Here is a 19,763-nt window from a genome sequence, read left to right on the forward strand (position 1 = left end):
CATCCCTTCCCCGTCCACCAGCAGACACCATCCCTTCCCCGTCCACCAGCAGACACCATCCCTTCCCCGTCCACCAGCAGACACCATCCCTTCCCCGTCCACCAGCAGACACCATCCCTTCCCCGTCCACCAGCAGACACCATCTAATCCCCGTCCACCACCAGACACCATCCCTTCCCCGTCCACCACCAGACACCATCTAATCCCCGTCCACCACCAGACACCATCCCTTCCCTGTCCACCACCAGACCTTCCCTTCCCCGTCCACCAGCAGACACCATCCCTTCCCCGTCCACCAGCAGACACCATCCCTTCCCCGTCCACCACCAGACACCATCCCTTCCCCGTCCACCACCAGACACCATCCCTTCCCCGTCCACCAGCAGACACCATCCCTTCCCCGTCCACCAGCAGACACCATCCCTTCCCCGTCCACCAGCAGACACCATCCCTTCCCCGTCCACCACCAGACCTTCCACCAAAACAGGACATATAAACTCACCGATTTGGTGTCAGGCTTTTTGCTCTTCCGTAAGGTGACGTAGGATGCGATGGTGCTGGACTCCAGCGGGGGGGACTTGGTCCTTGGGGGTACAACTCCTACTGGAAAGTGCGATCCTAGAGAAAAACAGGAGGTTACAAATTAAATGGGTGAACTACATACAGTACCTAGATGGGTTATTTATTATTTTGAGGGGGAAAGGTCAGTGTTGAAATAATGTTCTGTGTTATATCACTATACAGTCCTCATATAACACCATATACAGTCCTCATATAACACCATATACAGTCCTCATATAACACCATACACAGTCCTCATATAACACCATACACAGTCCTCATATAACACCATATACAGTCCTCATATAACAATATATACAGCCCTCATATAACAATATATACAGTCCTCATATAACACCATACACAGCCCTCATATAACACCATATACAGTCCTCATATAACACCATATACAGTCCTCATATAACACCATATACAGCCCTCATATAACACCATATACAGTCCTCATATAACACCATACACAGCCCTCATATAACACCATATACAGTCCTCATATAACACCATATACAGTCCTCATATAACACCATACACAGCCCTCATATAACACCATATACAGTCCTCATATAACACCATATACAGTCCTCATATAACACCATATACAGCCCTCATATAACACCATACACAGCCCTCATATAACACCATACACAGCCCTCATATAACACCATACACAGCCCTCATATAACACCATACACAGCCCTCATATAACACCATACACAGCCCTCATATAACAATATATACAGTCCTCATATAACACCATACACAGCCCTCATATAACACCATACACAGCCCTCATATAACACCATATACAGTCCTCATATAACACCATATACAGCCCTCATATAACACCATATACAGCCCTCATATAACACCATATACAGTCCTCATATAACACCATACACAGTCCTCATAATACCATACACAGCCCTCATATAACACCATACACAGTCCTCATATAACACCATATACAGCCCTCATATAACAATATATACAGTCCTCATATAACACCATATACAGCCCTTATATAACACCATATACAGCCCTCATATAACAATATATACAGTCCTCATATAACACCATATACAGCCCTCATATAACACCATATACAGCCCTCATATAACACCATATACAGTCCTCATATAACACCATATACAGCCCTCATATAACACCATACACAGCCCTCATATAACAATATATACAGCCCTCATATAACACCATATACAGCCCTCATATAACAATATATACAGCCCTCATATAACACCATATACAGCCCTCATATAACACCATATACAGCCCTTATATAACACCATATACAGCCCTCATATAACAATATATACAGTCCTCATATAACACCATATACAGTCCTCATATAACACCATACACAGCCCTCATATAACACCATACACAGCCCTCATATAACAATATACACAGCCCTCATATAACACCATACACAGCCCTCATATAACACCATATACAGTCCTCATATAACACCATATACAGTCCTCATATAACACCATATACAGCCCTCATATAACACCATACACAGCCCTCATATAACACCATACACAGCCCTCATATAACACCATATACAGCCCTCATATAACACCATACACAGCCCTCATATAACACCATACACAGCCCTCATATAACACCATATACAGCCCTCATATAACACCATACACAGCCCTCATATAACACCATATACAGCCCTCATATAACACCATACACAGCCCTCATATAACACCATATACAGCCCTCATATAACACCATATACAGTCCTCATATAACACCATATACAGCCCTCATATAACACCATATACAGTCCTCATATAACACCATACACAGCCCTCATATAATACCATACACAGCCCTCATATAACACCATATACAGTCCTCATATAACACCATATACAGTCCTCATATAACACCATATACAGTCCTCATATAACACCATACACAGTCCTCATATAACACCATATACAGCCCTCATATAACACCGTATACAGTCCTCATATAACACCGTATACAGCCCTCATATAACACCGTATACAGCCCTCATATAACAATATATACAGCCCTCATATAACACCATATACAGTCCTCATATAACACCATATACAGTCCTCATATAACACCATATACAGCCCTCATATAACACCATATACAGCCCTCATATAACACCATACACAGCCCTCATATAACACCATACACAGTCCTCATATAACACCATACACAGCCCTCATATAACAATATACACAGCCCTCATATAACACCATATACAGCCCTCATATAACACCATATACAGCCCTCATATAACACCATATACAGCCCTCATATAACACCATATACAGTCCTCATATAACACCATACACAGCCCTCATATAACACCATACACAGCCCTCATATAACACCATACACAGCCCTCATATAACACCATATACAGCCCTCATATAACACCATATACAGCCCTCATATAACACCATATACAGCCCTCATATAACACCATACACAGCCCTCATATAACACCATACACAGTCCTCATATAACACCATATACAGCCCTCATATAACACCATACACAGCCCTCATATAACACCATATACAGTCCTCATATAACACCATATACAGTCCTCATATAACACCATATACAGTCCTCATATAACACCATACACAGCCCTCATATAACACCATATACAGCCCTCATATAATACCATACACAGCCCTCATATAACACCATACACAGTCCTCATATAACACCATATACAGTCCTCATATAACACCATATACAGTCCTCATATAACACCATACACAGCCCTCATATAACACCATATACAGCCCTCATATAACACCATATACAGCCCTCATATAACACCATATACAGCCCTCATATAACACCATATACAGCCCTCATATAACACCATACACAGCCCTCATATAATACCATATACAGCCCTCATATAACACCATATACAGCCCTCATATAACACCATATACAGCCCTCATATAACACCATATACAGCCCTCATATAACACCATACACAGCCCTCATATAATACCATATACAGCCCTCATATATCACCATATACAGCCCTCATATATCACCATATACAGTCCTCATATAACACCATATACAGTCCTCATATATCACCATATACAGTCCTCATATAACACCATACACAGTCCTCATATAACACCATATACAACCCTCATATAACACCATACACAGCCCTCATATAACACCATATACAGTCCTCATATAACACGATACACAGTCCTCATATAACACCATACACAGTCCTCATATAACACCATACACAGTCCTCATATAACACCATATACAGTCCTCATATAACACCATATACAGTCCTCATATAACACCATATACAGCCCTCATATAACACCATACACAGCCCTCATATAACACCATATACAGCCCTCATATAACACCATATACAGTCCTCATATAACACCATACACAGCCCTCATATAACACCATACACAGCCCTCATATAACAATATATACAGCCCTCATATAATACCATATACAGCCCTCATATAACACCATATATCGCCCTCATATAACACCATACACAGTCCTCATATAACACCATATACAGCCCTCATATAACACCATATACAGCCCTCATATAACACCATACAGTCCTCATATAACACCATATACAGCCCTCATATAACACCATACACAGTCCTCATATAACACCATACACAGCCCTCATATAACACCATACAGTCCTCATATAACACCATACACAGCCCTCATATAACACCATACACAGTCCTCATATAACACCATACACAGCCCTCATATAACACCATACACAGCCCTCATATAACACCATACACAGCCCTCATATAACACCATACACAGTCCTCATATAACACCATATACAGCCCTCATATAACACCATACACAGTCCTCATATAACACCATATACAGCCGTCATATAACACCATATACAGTCCTCATATAACACCATATACAGTCCTCATATAACACCATATACAGCCCTCATATAACACCATATACAGCCCTCATATAACACCATATACAGCCCTCATATAACACCATATACAGCCCTCATATAACACCATATACAGCCCTCATATAACACCATATACAGTCCTCATATAACACCATATACAGTCCTCATATAACACCATACACAGCCCTCATATAACACCATACACAGCCCCCATATAACACCATACACAGCCCTCATATAACACCATACACAGTCCTCATATAACACCATATACAGCCCTCATATAACAATATATACAGTCCTCATATAATACCATATACAGTCCTCATATAACACCATATACAGTCCTCATATAACACCATACACAGCCCTCATATAACACCATATACAGTCCTCATAGAACACCATATACAGCCCTCATATAACACCATATACAGCCCTCATATAACACCATACACAGTCCTCATATAACACCATACACAGTCCTCATATAACACCATATACAGTCCTCATATAACACCATACACAGCCCTCATATAACACCATATACAGCCCTCATATAAAACCATATACAGTCCTCATATAACACCGTACACAGCCCTCATATAACACCATATACAGTCCTCATATAACACCATACACAGTCCTCATAGAACACCATACACAGCCCTCATATAACACCATATACAGTCCTCATATAATACCATATACAGTCCTCATATAACACCATATACAGCCCTCATATAACACCATACACAGTCCTCATAGAACACCATATACAGTCCTCATATAACACCATATACAGTCCTCATATAACACCATATACAGCCCTCATATAACAATTTATACAGCCCTCATATAACACCATATACAGCCCTCATATATCACCATATACAGCCCTCATATAACACCATATACAGTCCTCATATAACACCATATACAGCCCTCATATAACAATATATACAGCCCTCATATAACACCATATACAGCCCTCATATAACACCATATACAGCCCTCATATAACACCATACACAGCCCTCATATAACACCATATACAGTCCTCATATAATACCATATACAGTCCTCATATAACACCATATACAGTCCCCATATAACACCATACACAGTCCTCATATAACACCATATACAGTCCTCATATAACACCATATACAGCCCTCATATAACACCATATACAGTCCTCATATATCACCATATACAGCCCTCATATATCACCATATACAGTCCTCATATACCATATACAGCCCTCATATAACACCATATACAGTCCTCATATATCACCATATACAGTCCTCATATAACACCATATACAGCCCTCATAACACCATACACAGCCCTCATATAACACCATATACAGTCCTCATATAACACCATACACAGTCCTCATATAACACCATACACAGCCCTCATATAACACCATACACAGTCCTCATATAACACCATACACAGTCCTCATAGAACACCATATACAGCCCTCATATAACACCATATAAAGCCCTCATATAACACCATACACAGCCCTCATATAACACCATACACAGCCCTCATATAACAATATATACAGCCCTCATATAACACCATATAAAGCCCTCATATAACACCATATACAGTCCTCATATAACACCATACACAGTCCTCATATAATACCATATACAGTCCTCATATAACACCATATACAGTCCTCATATAACACCATATACAGCCCTCATATATCACCATATACAGCCCTCATATAACACCATACACAGCCCTCATATAACACCATACACAGCCCTCATATAACACCATACACAGTCCTCATAGAACACCACACATATACACGTAAGAGTCCAGAACCTTTGTTGGCCTCCATGTCCAGCGTCAGGTCGCTCTTGTCTTCTCCGTTGGACTCGTCCACTTCAGCCACGGTGGTCAGCTCGGGCTCACTCTTGTACAATCTGTAATCGGGCCCCTGAAACACAGAAATGATGTGCGAGATGTTCAGAAGGAAAGGGCCAGGGGGAGGACGGGGAAGGAGATGAATGACCAGGATGAAGGGCCTAGCAAGACCCCAACATCTGAGACCCTCCCCCCACCCCATCAATGGACCCTCCCACCCAATCCATGATGGGATGATCCATGGAGCATGGGACCCTCATCTGCAGTGACCCCTGAGCCTCCTAAACCCGGACAGGTGTGATGTGGAAACACTGTAACAATCCTGCCGCAGTGCCAGCGAGCCATGAAAATGTCAGGAGATGGGATGGGGTGAGGTGACAGACAGGTGGGCATCGCTCCCCTTACACTATGGGATCCGTTTCTCTGATAGACGTGATGGACGGTCTTGTCATCGGGGAGGTGGACGGGGCCCCTGCTGTAACACAGCAAGGACGAGCTGCTGTCACTTGGTAAATGGGGAAAAGAGGGAGCGGCGTCAGCAAAGTCATAGGAGCGAGGGAGCGGAGGACGCGGAGGAACTAGCTCCTCTTCCTAAAGATTGCAGAACAGGACGTTACCGGGACATATGGGCACATCATACATACATCATACTTAACAGCCACCACTAGGGTCCTACAGGCTCTTATGTGTCATCTCATGTAATAGACTGTACCACCACCCCCCACCACTAGGGGTCTACAGGATCTTATGTGTCATCTCATGTAATAGACTGTACCACCACCAATCACCACTAGGGGTCTACAAGATCTTATGTGTCATCTCATGTAATAGACTGTACCACCACCCACCACTAGGGGGTCTACAGGATCTTATGTGTCATCTCATGTAATAGACTGTACCACCACCCACCACTAGGGGGTCTACAGGATCTTATGTGTCATCTCATGTAATAGACTGTACCAACACCACCCACCACTAGGGGTCTACAGGATCTTATGTGTCCTCTCATGTAATAGACTGTACCAACACCACCCACCACTAGGGGGTCTACAGGATCTTATGTGTCCTCTCATGTAATAGACTGTACCACCACCCACCACTAGGGGTCTACAGGATCTTATGTGTCATCTCATGTAATAGACTGTACCACCACCACCACCCACCACTAGGGGTCTACAGGATCTTATGTGTCATCTCATGTAATAGACTGTACCACCACCAATCACCACTAGGGGTCTACAAGATCTTATGTGTCATCTCATGTAATAGACTGTACCACCACCCACCACTAGGGGGTCTACAGGATCTTATGTGTCATCTCATGTAATAGACTGTACCACCACCCACCACTAGGGGGTCTACAGGATCTTATGTGTCATCTCATGTAATAGACTGTACCAACACCACCCACCACTAGGGGTCTACAGGATCTTATGTGTCCTCTCATGTAATAGACTGTACCACCACCACCCACCACTAGGGGTCTACAGGATCTTATGTGTCATCTCATGTAATAGACTGTACCACCACCATCACCACCACTAGGGGTCTACAGGATCTTATGTGTCATCTCATGTAATAGACTGTACCATCACCACCACTAGGGGGTCTACAGGATCTTATGTGTCATCTCATGTAATAGACTGTACCACCACCCACCACTAGGGGGTCTACAAGATCTTATGTGTCATCTCATGTAATAGACTGTACCACCACCCACCACTAGGGGGTCTACAGGATCTTATGTGTCATCTCATGTAATAGACTGTACCATCACCACCACTGGGGGTCTACAGGATCTTATGTGTCATCTCATGTAATAGATTGTACCATCACCACCCACCACTAGGGGTCTACAGGATCTTATGTATCATCTCATGTAATAGATTGTACCACCACAACCCACCACTAGGGGTCTACAGGATCTTATATGTCCTCTCATGTAATAGACTGTACCACCACCCACCACTAGGGGGTCTACAGGATCTTATGTGTCATCTCATGTAATAGACTGTACCACCACCAATCACCACTAGGGGGTCTACAGGATCTTATGTATCATCTCATGTAATAGATTGTACCACCACAACCCACCACTAGGGGTCTACAGGATCTTATATGTCCTCTCATGTAATAGACTGTACCACCACCCACCACTAGGGGGTCTACAGGATCTTATGTGTCATCTCATGTAATAGACTGTACCATCACCAATCACCACTAGGGGTCTACAGGATCTTATGTGTCCTCTCATGTAATAGACTGTACCACCACCCACCACTAGGGGTTTACAGGATCTTATGTGTCCTCTCATGTAATAGACTGTACCACCACCCACCACTAGGGGTCTACAGGATCTTATGTGTCCTCTCATGTAATAGACTGTACCACCACCCACCACTAGGGGTTTACAGGATCTTATGTGTCATCTCATGTAACAGACTGTACCATCACCACCCACCACTAGGGGTCTACAGGATCTTATGTATCATCTCATGTAATAGACTGTACCACCACCACCCACCACTAGGGGGTCTACAAGATCTTATGTGTCATCTCATGTAACAGACTGTACCATCACCACCCACCACTAGGGGTCTACAGGATCTTATATGTCATCTCATGTAATAGACTGTACCATCACCAATCACCACTAGGGGTCTACAGGATCTTATGTGTCATCTCATGTAATAGACTGTACCACCACCACCCACTAGGGGAGCTAAGTGTGTGCAAATCCTTCATAACACAGCGCAGTCATGTGATCACACCCTGATGATGTCAGAGGCCACAAACACAGCAATCATGTGATCACACCTGATTACATCAGAGGCCACAGACACAGCAGTCATGTGATCACACCCTGATGATGTCAGAGGCCACAGACACAGCAATCATGTGATCACACCCTGATGATGTCAGAGGCCACAGACACAGCAGTCATGTGATCACAACCTGATGATGTCAGAGGCCACAGCAGTCATGTGATCACACCCTGATGATGTCAGAGGCCACAGACACAGCAGTCATGTGATCACACCTGATTCCATCAGAGGCCACAGACACAGCAGTCACGTGATCACACCCTGATGATGTCAGAGGCCACAGCAGTCATGTGATCACACCCTGATGATGTCAGAGGCCACAGACAGCAGTCATGTGATCACACCCTGATGATGTCAGAGGCCACAGACAGCAGTCATGTGATCACACCCTGATGATGTCAGAGGCCACAGACACAGCAGTCATGTGATCACACCCTGATTACCTCAGAGACCACAGACACAGCAGTCATGTGATCACACCCAGATTACTTCAGAGACTACAGACACAGCAGTCATGTGATCACACCCTGATTACCTCAGAGACCACAGACACAGCAGTCATGTGATCACACCCAGATTACTTCAGAGACCACAGACACAGCAGTCATGTGATCACACCTGATTACCTCAGAGACTACAGACACAGCAGTCATGTGATCACACCTGATTACCACAGAGACCACAGACACAGCAGTCATGTGATCACACCCTGATTACATCAGAGACCACAGACACAGCAGTCATGTGATCACACCTGATTACCTCAGAGACCACAGACACAGCAGTCATGTGATCACACCTGATTACATCAGAGACCACAGACACAGCAGTCATGTGATCACACCTGATTACATCAGAGACCACAGACACAGCAGTCATGTGATCACACCTGATTACCTCAGAGACCACAGACACAGCAGTCATGTGATCACACCTGATTACATCAGAGACCACAGACACAGCAGTCATGTGATCACACCCTGATTACCTCAGAGACTACAGACACAGCAGTCATGTGATCACACCTGATTACCTCAGAGACCACAGACACAGCAGTCATGTGATCACACCCTGATTACCTCAGAGACTACAGACACAGCAGTCATGTGATCACACCTGATTACCTCAGAGACCACAGACACAGCAGTCATGTGATCACACCCTGATTACCTCAGAGACTACAGACACAGCAGTCATGTGATCACACCTGATTACCTCAGAGACCACAGACACAGCAGTCATGTGATCACACCCTGATTACCTCAGAGACCACAGACACAGCAGTCATGTGATCACACCCTGATTACCTCAGAGACCACAGACACAGCAGTCATGTGATCACACCTGATTACCTCAGAGACCAGACACAGCAGTCATGTGATCACACCCTGATTACCTCAGAGACTACAGACACAGCAGTCATGTGATCACACCCTGATTACATCAGAGACCACAGACACAGCAGTCATGTGATCACACCTGATTACATCAGAGACCACAGACACAGCAGTCATGTGATCACACCTGATTACATCAGAGACCACAGACACAGCAGTCATGTGATCACACCCTGATGAGGTCACGCAGTCTCTCACACTGTGACATCATCAGAGCCCTAATAACCTGACATCAGGGCCTGGAGGAGCCTTGAGGAGGACCCATAGATGACCATGATCCCATGGCACTCATCTGTCTCCAGCACTGGCACCAGGTCCGGGGCCACAGACGTCCCCGCGCCTCATACAGGGGATGATATCTCCCAGCATGCACCATGGCTGACCTCCCCCTGATGAGTGTGGCCCCCCTGTATGGTGTGTGGCCCCGGAGGGTGTGTGTGCTGGAGCAGGATGGTGACCTCCTCCCCAATAACACCCAGTGCAGACATCACTCACCTCCCCTGGACTCATCCCCGAGGACAGCAGCTTGGGGTCAGAGTTACCTGCAAAACATCACATTACAAATCATCTAGATGTCAGTACTCTATACTTTACACCGCAGTACTGCTCCTCCAGCGTCTACTATATCATTATACAGGAGTATGAGGTAAGTGCGGATTATATATACACCTGTATCTCACCTGTCTCCACTGCTTGTGTTTGATCAGTCCTCTATACTTTACACCGCAGCACTGCTCCTCCAGCGTCTACTATATCATTATACAGGAGTATGAAGTAAGTGCGGATTATATATACACCTGTATCTCACCTGTATCTCACCTGTCTCCACTGCTTGTGTTTGATCAGTCCTCTATACTTTACACCGCAGCACTGCTCCTCCAGCGTCTACTATATCATTATACAGGAGTATGAGGTAAGTGCGGATTATATATACACCTGTATCTCACCTGTCTCCACTGCTTGTGTTTGATCAGTCCTCTATACTTTACACCGCAGCACTGCTCCTCCAGCGTCTACTATATCATTATACAGGAGTATGAAGTAAGTGCGGATTATATATACACCTGTATCTCACCTGTATCTCACCTGTCTCCACTGCTTGTGTTTGATCAGTCCTCTATACTTTACACCGCAGCACTGCTCCTTCAGCGTCTACTATATCATTATACAGGAGTATGAGGTAAGTGCGGATTATATATACACCTGTATCTCACCTGTATCTCACCTGTCTCCACTGCTTGTGTTTGATCAGTCCTCTATACTTTACACCGCAGCACTGCTCCTCCAGCGTCTACTATATCATTATACAGGAGTATGAGGTAAGTGCGGATTATATATACACCTGTATCTCACCTGTCTCCACTGCTTGTGTTTGATCAGTCCTCTATACATTACACTACAGTACTGCTCCTCCAGCACACAGCTATGAATCATGTCTATTATATCATTTTACAGTGATTATACAGGAGTATGAGGTAAGTGCGGATTATATATACACCTGTATCTCACCTGTATCTCACCTGTCTCCACTGCTTGTGTTTGATCAGTCCTCTATACATTACACTACAGTACTGCTCCTCCAGTACACAGCTATGAATCATGTCTATTATATCATTATACAGTGATTATACAGGAGTATGAGGTAAGTGCGGATTATATATACACCTGTATCTCACCTGTCTCCTCTGCTTGTGTTTGATCAGTCCTCTATACATTACACTACAGTACTGCTCCTCCAGCACACAGCTATGAATCATGTCTATTATATCATTATACAGTGATTAGACAGGAGTATGAGGTAAGTGCGGATTATATATACACCTGTATCTCACCTGTCTCCACTGCTTGTGTTTGATCAGTCCTCTATACATTACACTACAGTACTGCTCCTCCAGCACACAGCTATGAATCATGTCTATTATATCATTATACAGTGATTATACAGGAGTATGAGGTAACTGCGGATTATATATACACCTGTATCTCACCTGTCTCCACTGCTTGTGTTTGCTCAGTCCTCTATACATTACACTACAGTACTGCTCCTCCAGCACACAGCTATGAATCATGTCTATTATATCATTATACAGTGATTATACAGGAGTATGAGGTAAGTGCGGATTATATATACACCTGTATCTCACCTGTCTCCACTGCTTGTGTTTGATCAGTCCTCTATACATTACACTACAGTACTGCTCCTCCAGCACACAGCTATGAATCATGTCTATTATATCATTATACAGTGATTATACAGGAGTATGAGGTAAGTGCGGATTATATATACACCTGTATCTCACCTGTCTCCACTGCTTGTGTTTGATCAGTCCTCTATACATTACACTACAGTACTGCTCCTCCAGCACACAGCTATGAATCATGTCTATTATATCATTATACAGTGATTATACAGTGGAGTATGAGGTAAGTGCGGATTATATATACACCTGTATCTCACCTGTCTCCTCTGCTTGTGTTTGATCAGTCCTCTATACATTACACTACAGTACTGCTCCTCCAGCACACAGCTATGAATCATGTCTATTATATCATTATACAGTGATTATACAGTGGAGTATGAGGTAAGTGCGGATTATATATACACCTGTATCTCACCTGTCTCCTCTGCTTGTGTTTGATCAGTCCTCTATACATTACACTACAGTACTGCTCCTCCAGCACACAGCTATGAATCATGTCTATTATATCATTATACAGTGATTATACAGGAGTATGAGGTAAGTGCGGATTATATATACACCTGTATCTCACCTGTCTCCACTGCTTGTGTTTGATCAGTCCTCTATACATTACACTACAGTACTGCTCCTCCAGCACACAGCTATGAATCATGTCTATTATATCATTATACAGTGATTATACAGGAGTATGAGGTAAGTGCGGATTATATATACACCTGTATCTCACCTGTCTCCTCTGCTTGTGTTTGCTCAGTCCTCTATACATTACACTACAGTACTGCTCCTCCAGCACACAGCTATGAATCATGTCTATTATATCATTATACAGTGATTATACAGTGGAGTATGAGGTAAGTGCGGATTATATATACACCTGTATCTCACCTGTCTCCACTGCTTGTGTTTGATCAGTCCTCTATACATTACACTACAGTACTGCTCCTCCAGCAGACAGCTATGAATCATGTCTATTATATCATTATACAGTGATTATACAGGAGTATGAGGTAAGTGCGGATTATATATACACCTGTATCTCACCTGTCTCCTCTGCTTGTGTTTGATCAGTCCTCTATACATTACACTACAGTACTGCTCCTCCAGTACACAGCTATGAATCATGTCTATCATTATACAGTGATTATACAGGAGTATGAAGTAAGTGCGGATTATATATACACCTGTATCTCACCTGTCTCCACTGCTTGTGTTTGATCAGTCCTCTATACATTACACTACAGTACTGCTCCTCCAGCACACAGCTATGAATCATGTCTATTATATCATAATACAGTGATTATACAGGAGTATGAGGTAAGTGCGGATTATATATACACCTGTATCTCACCTGTCTCCACTGCTTGTGTTTGATCAGTCCTCTATACATTACATTACAGTACTGCTCCTCCAGTACACAGCTATGAATCATGTCTATTATATCATTATACAGTGATTATACAGGAGTATGAGGTAAGTGCGGATTATATATACACCTGTATCTCACCTGTCTCCTCTGCTTGTGTTTGATCAGTCCTCTATACATTACACTACAGTACTGCTCCTCCAGCACACAGCTATGAATCATGTCTATTATATCATTATACAGTGATTATACAGGAGTATGAGGTAAGTGCGGATTATATATACACCTGTATCTCACCTGTCTCCACTGCTTGTGTTTGCTCAGTCCTCTATACATTACACTACAGTACTGCTCCTCCAGCACACAGCTATGAATCATGTCTATTATATCATTATACAGTGATTATACAGGAGTATGAGGTAAGTGCGGATTATATATACACCTGTATCTCACCTGTCTCCACTGCTTGTGTTTGATCAGTCCTCTATACATTACACTACAGTACTGCTCCTCCAGCACACAGCTATGAATCATGTCTATTATATCATAATACAGTGATTATACAGGAGTATGAGGTAAGTGCGGATTATATATACACCTGTATCTCACCTGTCTCCACTGCTTGTGTTTGATCAGTCCTCTATACATTACATTACAGTACTGCTCCTCCAGTACACAGCTATGAATCATGTCTATTATATCATTATACAGTGATTATACAGGAGTATGAGGTAAGTGCGGATTATATATACACCTGTATCTCACCTGTCTCCTCTGCTTGTGTTTGCTCAGTCCTCTATACATTACACTACAGTACTGCTCCTCCAGTACACAGCTATGAATCATGTCTATTATATCATTATACAGTGATTATACAGGAGTATGAGGTAAGTGCGGATTATATATACACCTGTATCTCACCTGTCTCCTCTGCTTGTGTTTGCTCAGTCCTCTATACATTACACTACAGTACTGCTCCTCCAGCACACAGCTATGAATCATGTCTATTATATCATTATACAGTGATTATACAGGAGTATGAGGTAAGTGCGGATTATATATACACCTGTATCTCACCTGTCTCCACTGCTTGTGTTTGATCAGTCCTCTATACATTACATTACAGTACTGCTCCTCCAGTACACAGCTATGAATCATGTCTATTATATCATTATACAGTGATTATACAGGAGTATGAGGTAAGTGCGGATTATATATACACCTGTATCTCACCTGCCTCCTCTGCTTGTGTTTGATCAGTCCTCTATACATTACACTACAGTACTGCTCCTCCAGTACACAGCTATGAATCATGTCTATTATATCATTATACAGTGATTATACAGGAGTATGAGGTAAGTGCGGATTATATATACACCTGTATCTCACCTGTCTCCACTGCTTGTGTTTGATCAGTCCTCTATACATTACACTACAGTACTGCTCCTCCAGCACACAGCTATGAATCATGTCTATTATATCATTATACAGTGATTATACAGGAGTATGAGGTAAGTGCGGATTATATATACACCTGTATCTCACCTGTCTCCACTGCTTGTGTTTGATCAGTCCTCTATACATTACACTACAGTACTGCTCCTCCAGCACACAGCTATGAATCATGTCTATTATATCATTATACAGTGATTATACAGTGGAGTATGAGGTAAGTGCGGATTATATATACACCTGTATCTCACCTGTCTCCGGCCTCCTCTGCTTGTGTTTGCTCAGTCCCTCCATCACATCTTGAATTCTCCAGATCTCTTTCTGCATCTGCGCCCGCTGGATCCCGGCTGACTCTGTCTGGACAGAGAGAGGAGAACATGAGAGGATGTCAGCTATACACTACACTATATACTATACTATACACTACACTATACACTACACTACATACTATACTATACACCACACTATACACTACACTATATACTACACTATACACTACACTACATACTATACTATACACCACACTATACACTACACACTATACACCACAACCTACATACCACACACCACACACTATACACCACACTATATACTATACTATACACTACACTATACACTACACTACATACTATACTATACACCACACTATACACTACACACTATACACCACAACCTACATACCACACACCACACACTATACACCACACTATACACCACACTATACACCACACTATACACCACACTATACACTACACACCACACTATACACTACACACTATACACTACACACTATACACACCACACTATACACACCACACTATACACACCACACTATACACACCACACTATACACCACACACTATACACCACACACTATACACCACACACTATACACCACACACTATACACCACACACTATACACCACACTATACACCACACTATACACACCACACACTACACACTACACTACACACTACACTATACACTACACACTACACCACACTATACACTACACACTATACACCACACACTATACACCACACACTATACACCACACACTATACACCACACACTATACACCACACACTATACACCACACACTATACACCACACACTATACACCACACACTATACACCACACTATACACCACACTATACACCACACTATACACCACACTATACACTACACACTATACACTATACACCACACACTACACACCACACACTACACACCACACTATACACTACACACTACACTATACATCATACTATACACTACACTATACACTATACACTACACTATACACCACACTATACACCACACTATACACCACACTATACACCACACTATACATCATACTATACACCACACTATACATCATACTATACACTACACTATACACCACACTATACACCACACTATACATCATACTATACACTACACTATACACCACACTATACACTACACTATACACCACACTATACACCACACTATACATCACACTATACACCACACTATACATCACACTATACATCATACTATACACTACACTATACACCACACTATACACCACACTATACATCATACTATACACTACACTATACACCACACTATACACTACACACTATACATCACACTATACACCACACTATACATCACACTATACACCACACTATACATCACACTATACATCATACTATACACTACACTATACACTACACTATACACTACACTATACACTACACACTATACACTACACACTATACACTATACACCACACTATACACCATACTATACACTACACCATACTATACACTACACTATACACCATACTATACACTACACACCATACTATACACTACACTATACACCACACTATACACCATACTATACACTATACTATACACTACACTATACACCACACTATACACCATACTATACACCACACTATACTATACACTATACTATACACCACACTATACACCACACTATACACCACACTATACACCACACTATACACCACACTATACACCACACTATACACCACACTATAAACCACACTATACACTACACTATACACTACACACCATACTATACACTACACTATACACCACACTATACACCACACTATACACTACACTACACATCATACTATACACTACACTATACTATACACTACACTATACACCATACTATACACTACACTATACACCATACTATACATCATACTATACACCACACTATACACCACACTATACATCATACTATACACCACACTATACACTACACTATACACCACACTATACACCACACTATACACTACACTATACATCACACTATACACTACACTACACATCATACTATACACTACACTATACACCACACTATACACTACACTATACATCATACTATACACTACACTATACATCATACTATACACCACACTATACACCACACTATACACCATACTATACACTACACTATACACCATACTATACACCATACTATACACTACACTATACACTACACACTATACACTACACACTATACACCACACTATACACCACACTATACTATACACTACACTATACACCACACTATACTATACACTACACTATACACCACACTATACACCACACTATACACCACACTATACACCACACTATACATCATACTATACACCACACTATACATCATACTATACACTACACTATACACCACACTATACACCACACTATACACTACACACTATACATCACACTATACACCACACTATACACCACACTATACATCACACTATACACTACACTATACACTACACTATACACTACACTATACACTACACTATACACTACACACTATACACTACACACTATACACTACACACTATACACTACACACTATACACTACACACTATACACTACACACTATACACCACACACTATACACCACACACTATACACTACACACTATACACCACACTACACACCACACTATACACCATACTATACACCATACTATACACTACACCATACTATACACTACACACCATACTATACACTACACTATACACCACACTATACACCATACTATACACTATACTATACACTACACTACACACCACACTATACACCACACTATACACCACACTATACACCACACTATACACCACACTATACACCACACTATACACCACACTATACACCACACTATACACCACACTATACACCACACTATACACCACACTATACACCACACTATACACCACACTATACACCACACTATACACCACACTATACACCACACTATACACCACACTATACACTACACTATACACCATACTATACACTACACACCATACTATACACTACACTATACACCACACTATACACCATACTATACACTATACTATACACTACACTACACACCACACTATACACTACACTATACACTACACTATACACTACACTATACACCACACTATACACCATACTATACACTACACTATACACCACACTATACACCACACTATACACCACACTATACACCACACTATACACTACACTATACACTACACTATACATCACACTATACATCATACTATACACTACACACTATACATCACACTATACACCACACTATACACCACACTATACACCACACTATACACCACACTATACATCATACTATACACTACACTATACACTACACTATACACTACACTATACACTACACACTATACACTACACACTATACACTATACACTATACACTATACACCACACTATACACCATACTATACACTACACCATACTATACACTACACTATACACCATACTATACACTACACACCATACTATACACTACACTATACACCACACTATACACCACACTATACACCATACTATACACTATACTATACACTACACTACACACCACACTATACACTACACTATACACTACACTATACATCATACTATACACTACACTATACATCATACTATACACTACACTATACATCATACTATACACTACACTATACATCATA

At 41.9% G+C, this 19,763-nt stretch overlaps 1 protein-coding gene across 1 annotated transcript in view; it reads right to left on the reverse strand.

Moving 5' to 3' along the window:
- Positions 1-502: 502 nt before the first annotated feature.
- Positions 503-19,763, reverse strand: part of PLEKHA5 (pleckstrin homology domain containing A5) — a gene marked incomplete at its 3' end in the record, with an annotated part of 118,862 nt that continues 99,601 nt past the window's right edge. Inside the window, 4 exon segments of the mRNA XM_056553818.1 lie at positions 503-618; positions 6,434-6,548; positions 11,193-11,239; positions 15,965-16,070. Coding sequence (XP_056409793.1) covers positions 503-618; positions 6,434-6,548; positions 11,193-11,239; positions 15,965-16,070 — 384 coding nt within the window.

The sequence above is a fragment of the Hyla sarda genome, unplaced genomic scaffold (genome assembly GCF_029499605.1).
Source record: "Hyla sarda isolate aHylSar1 unplaced genomic scaffold, aHylSar1.hap1 scaffold_386, whole genome shotgun sequence".
In the NCBI taxonomy this organism is placed as follows: Eukaryota; Metazoa; Chordata; class Amphibia; order Anura; family Hylidae; genus Hyla; species Hyla sarda.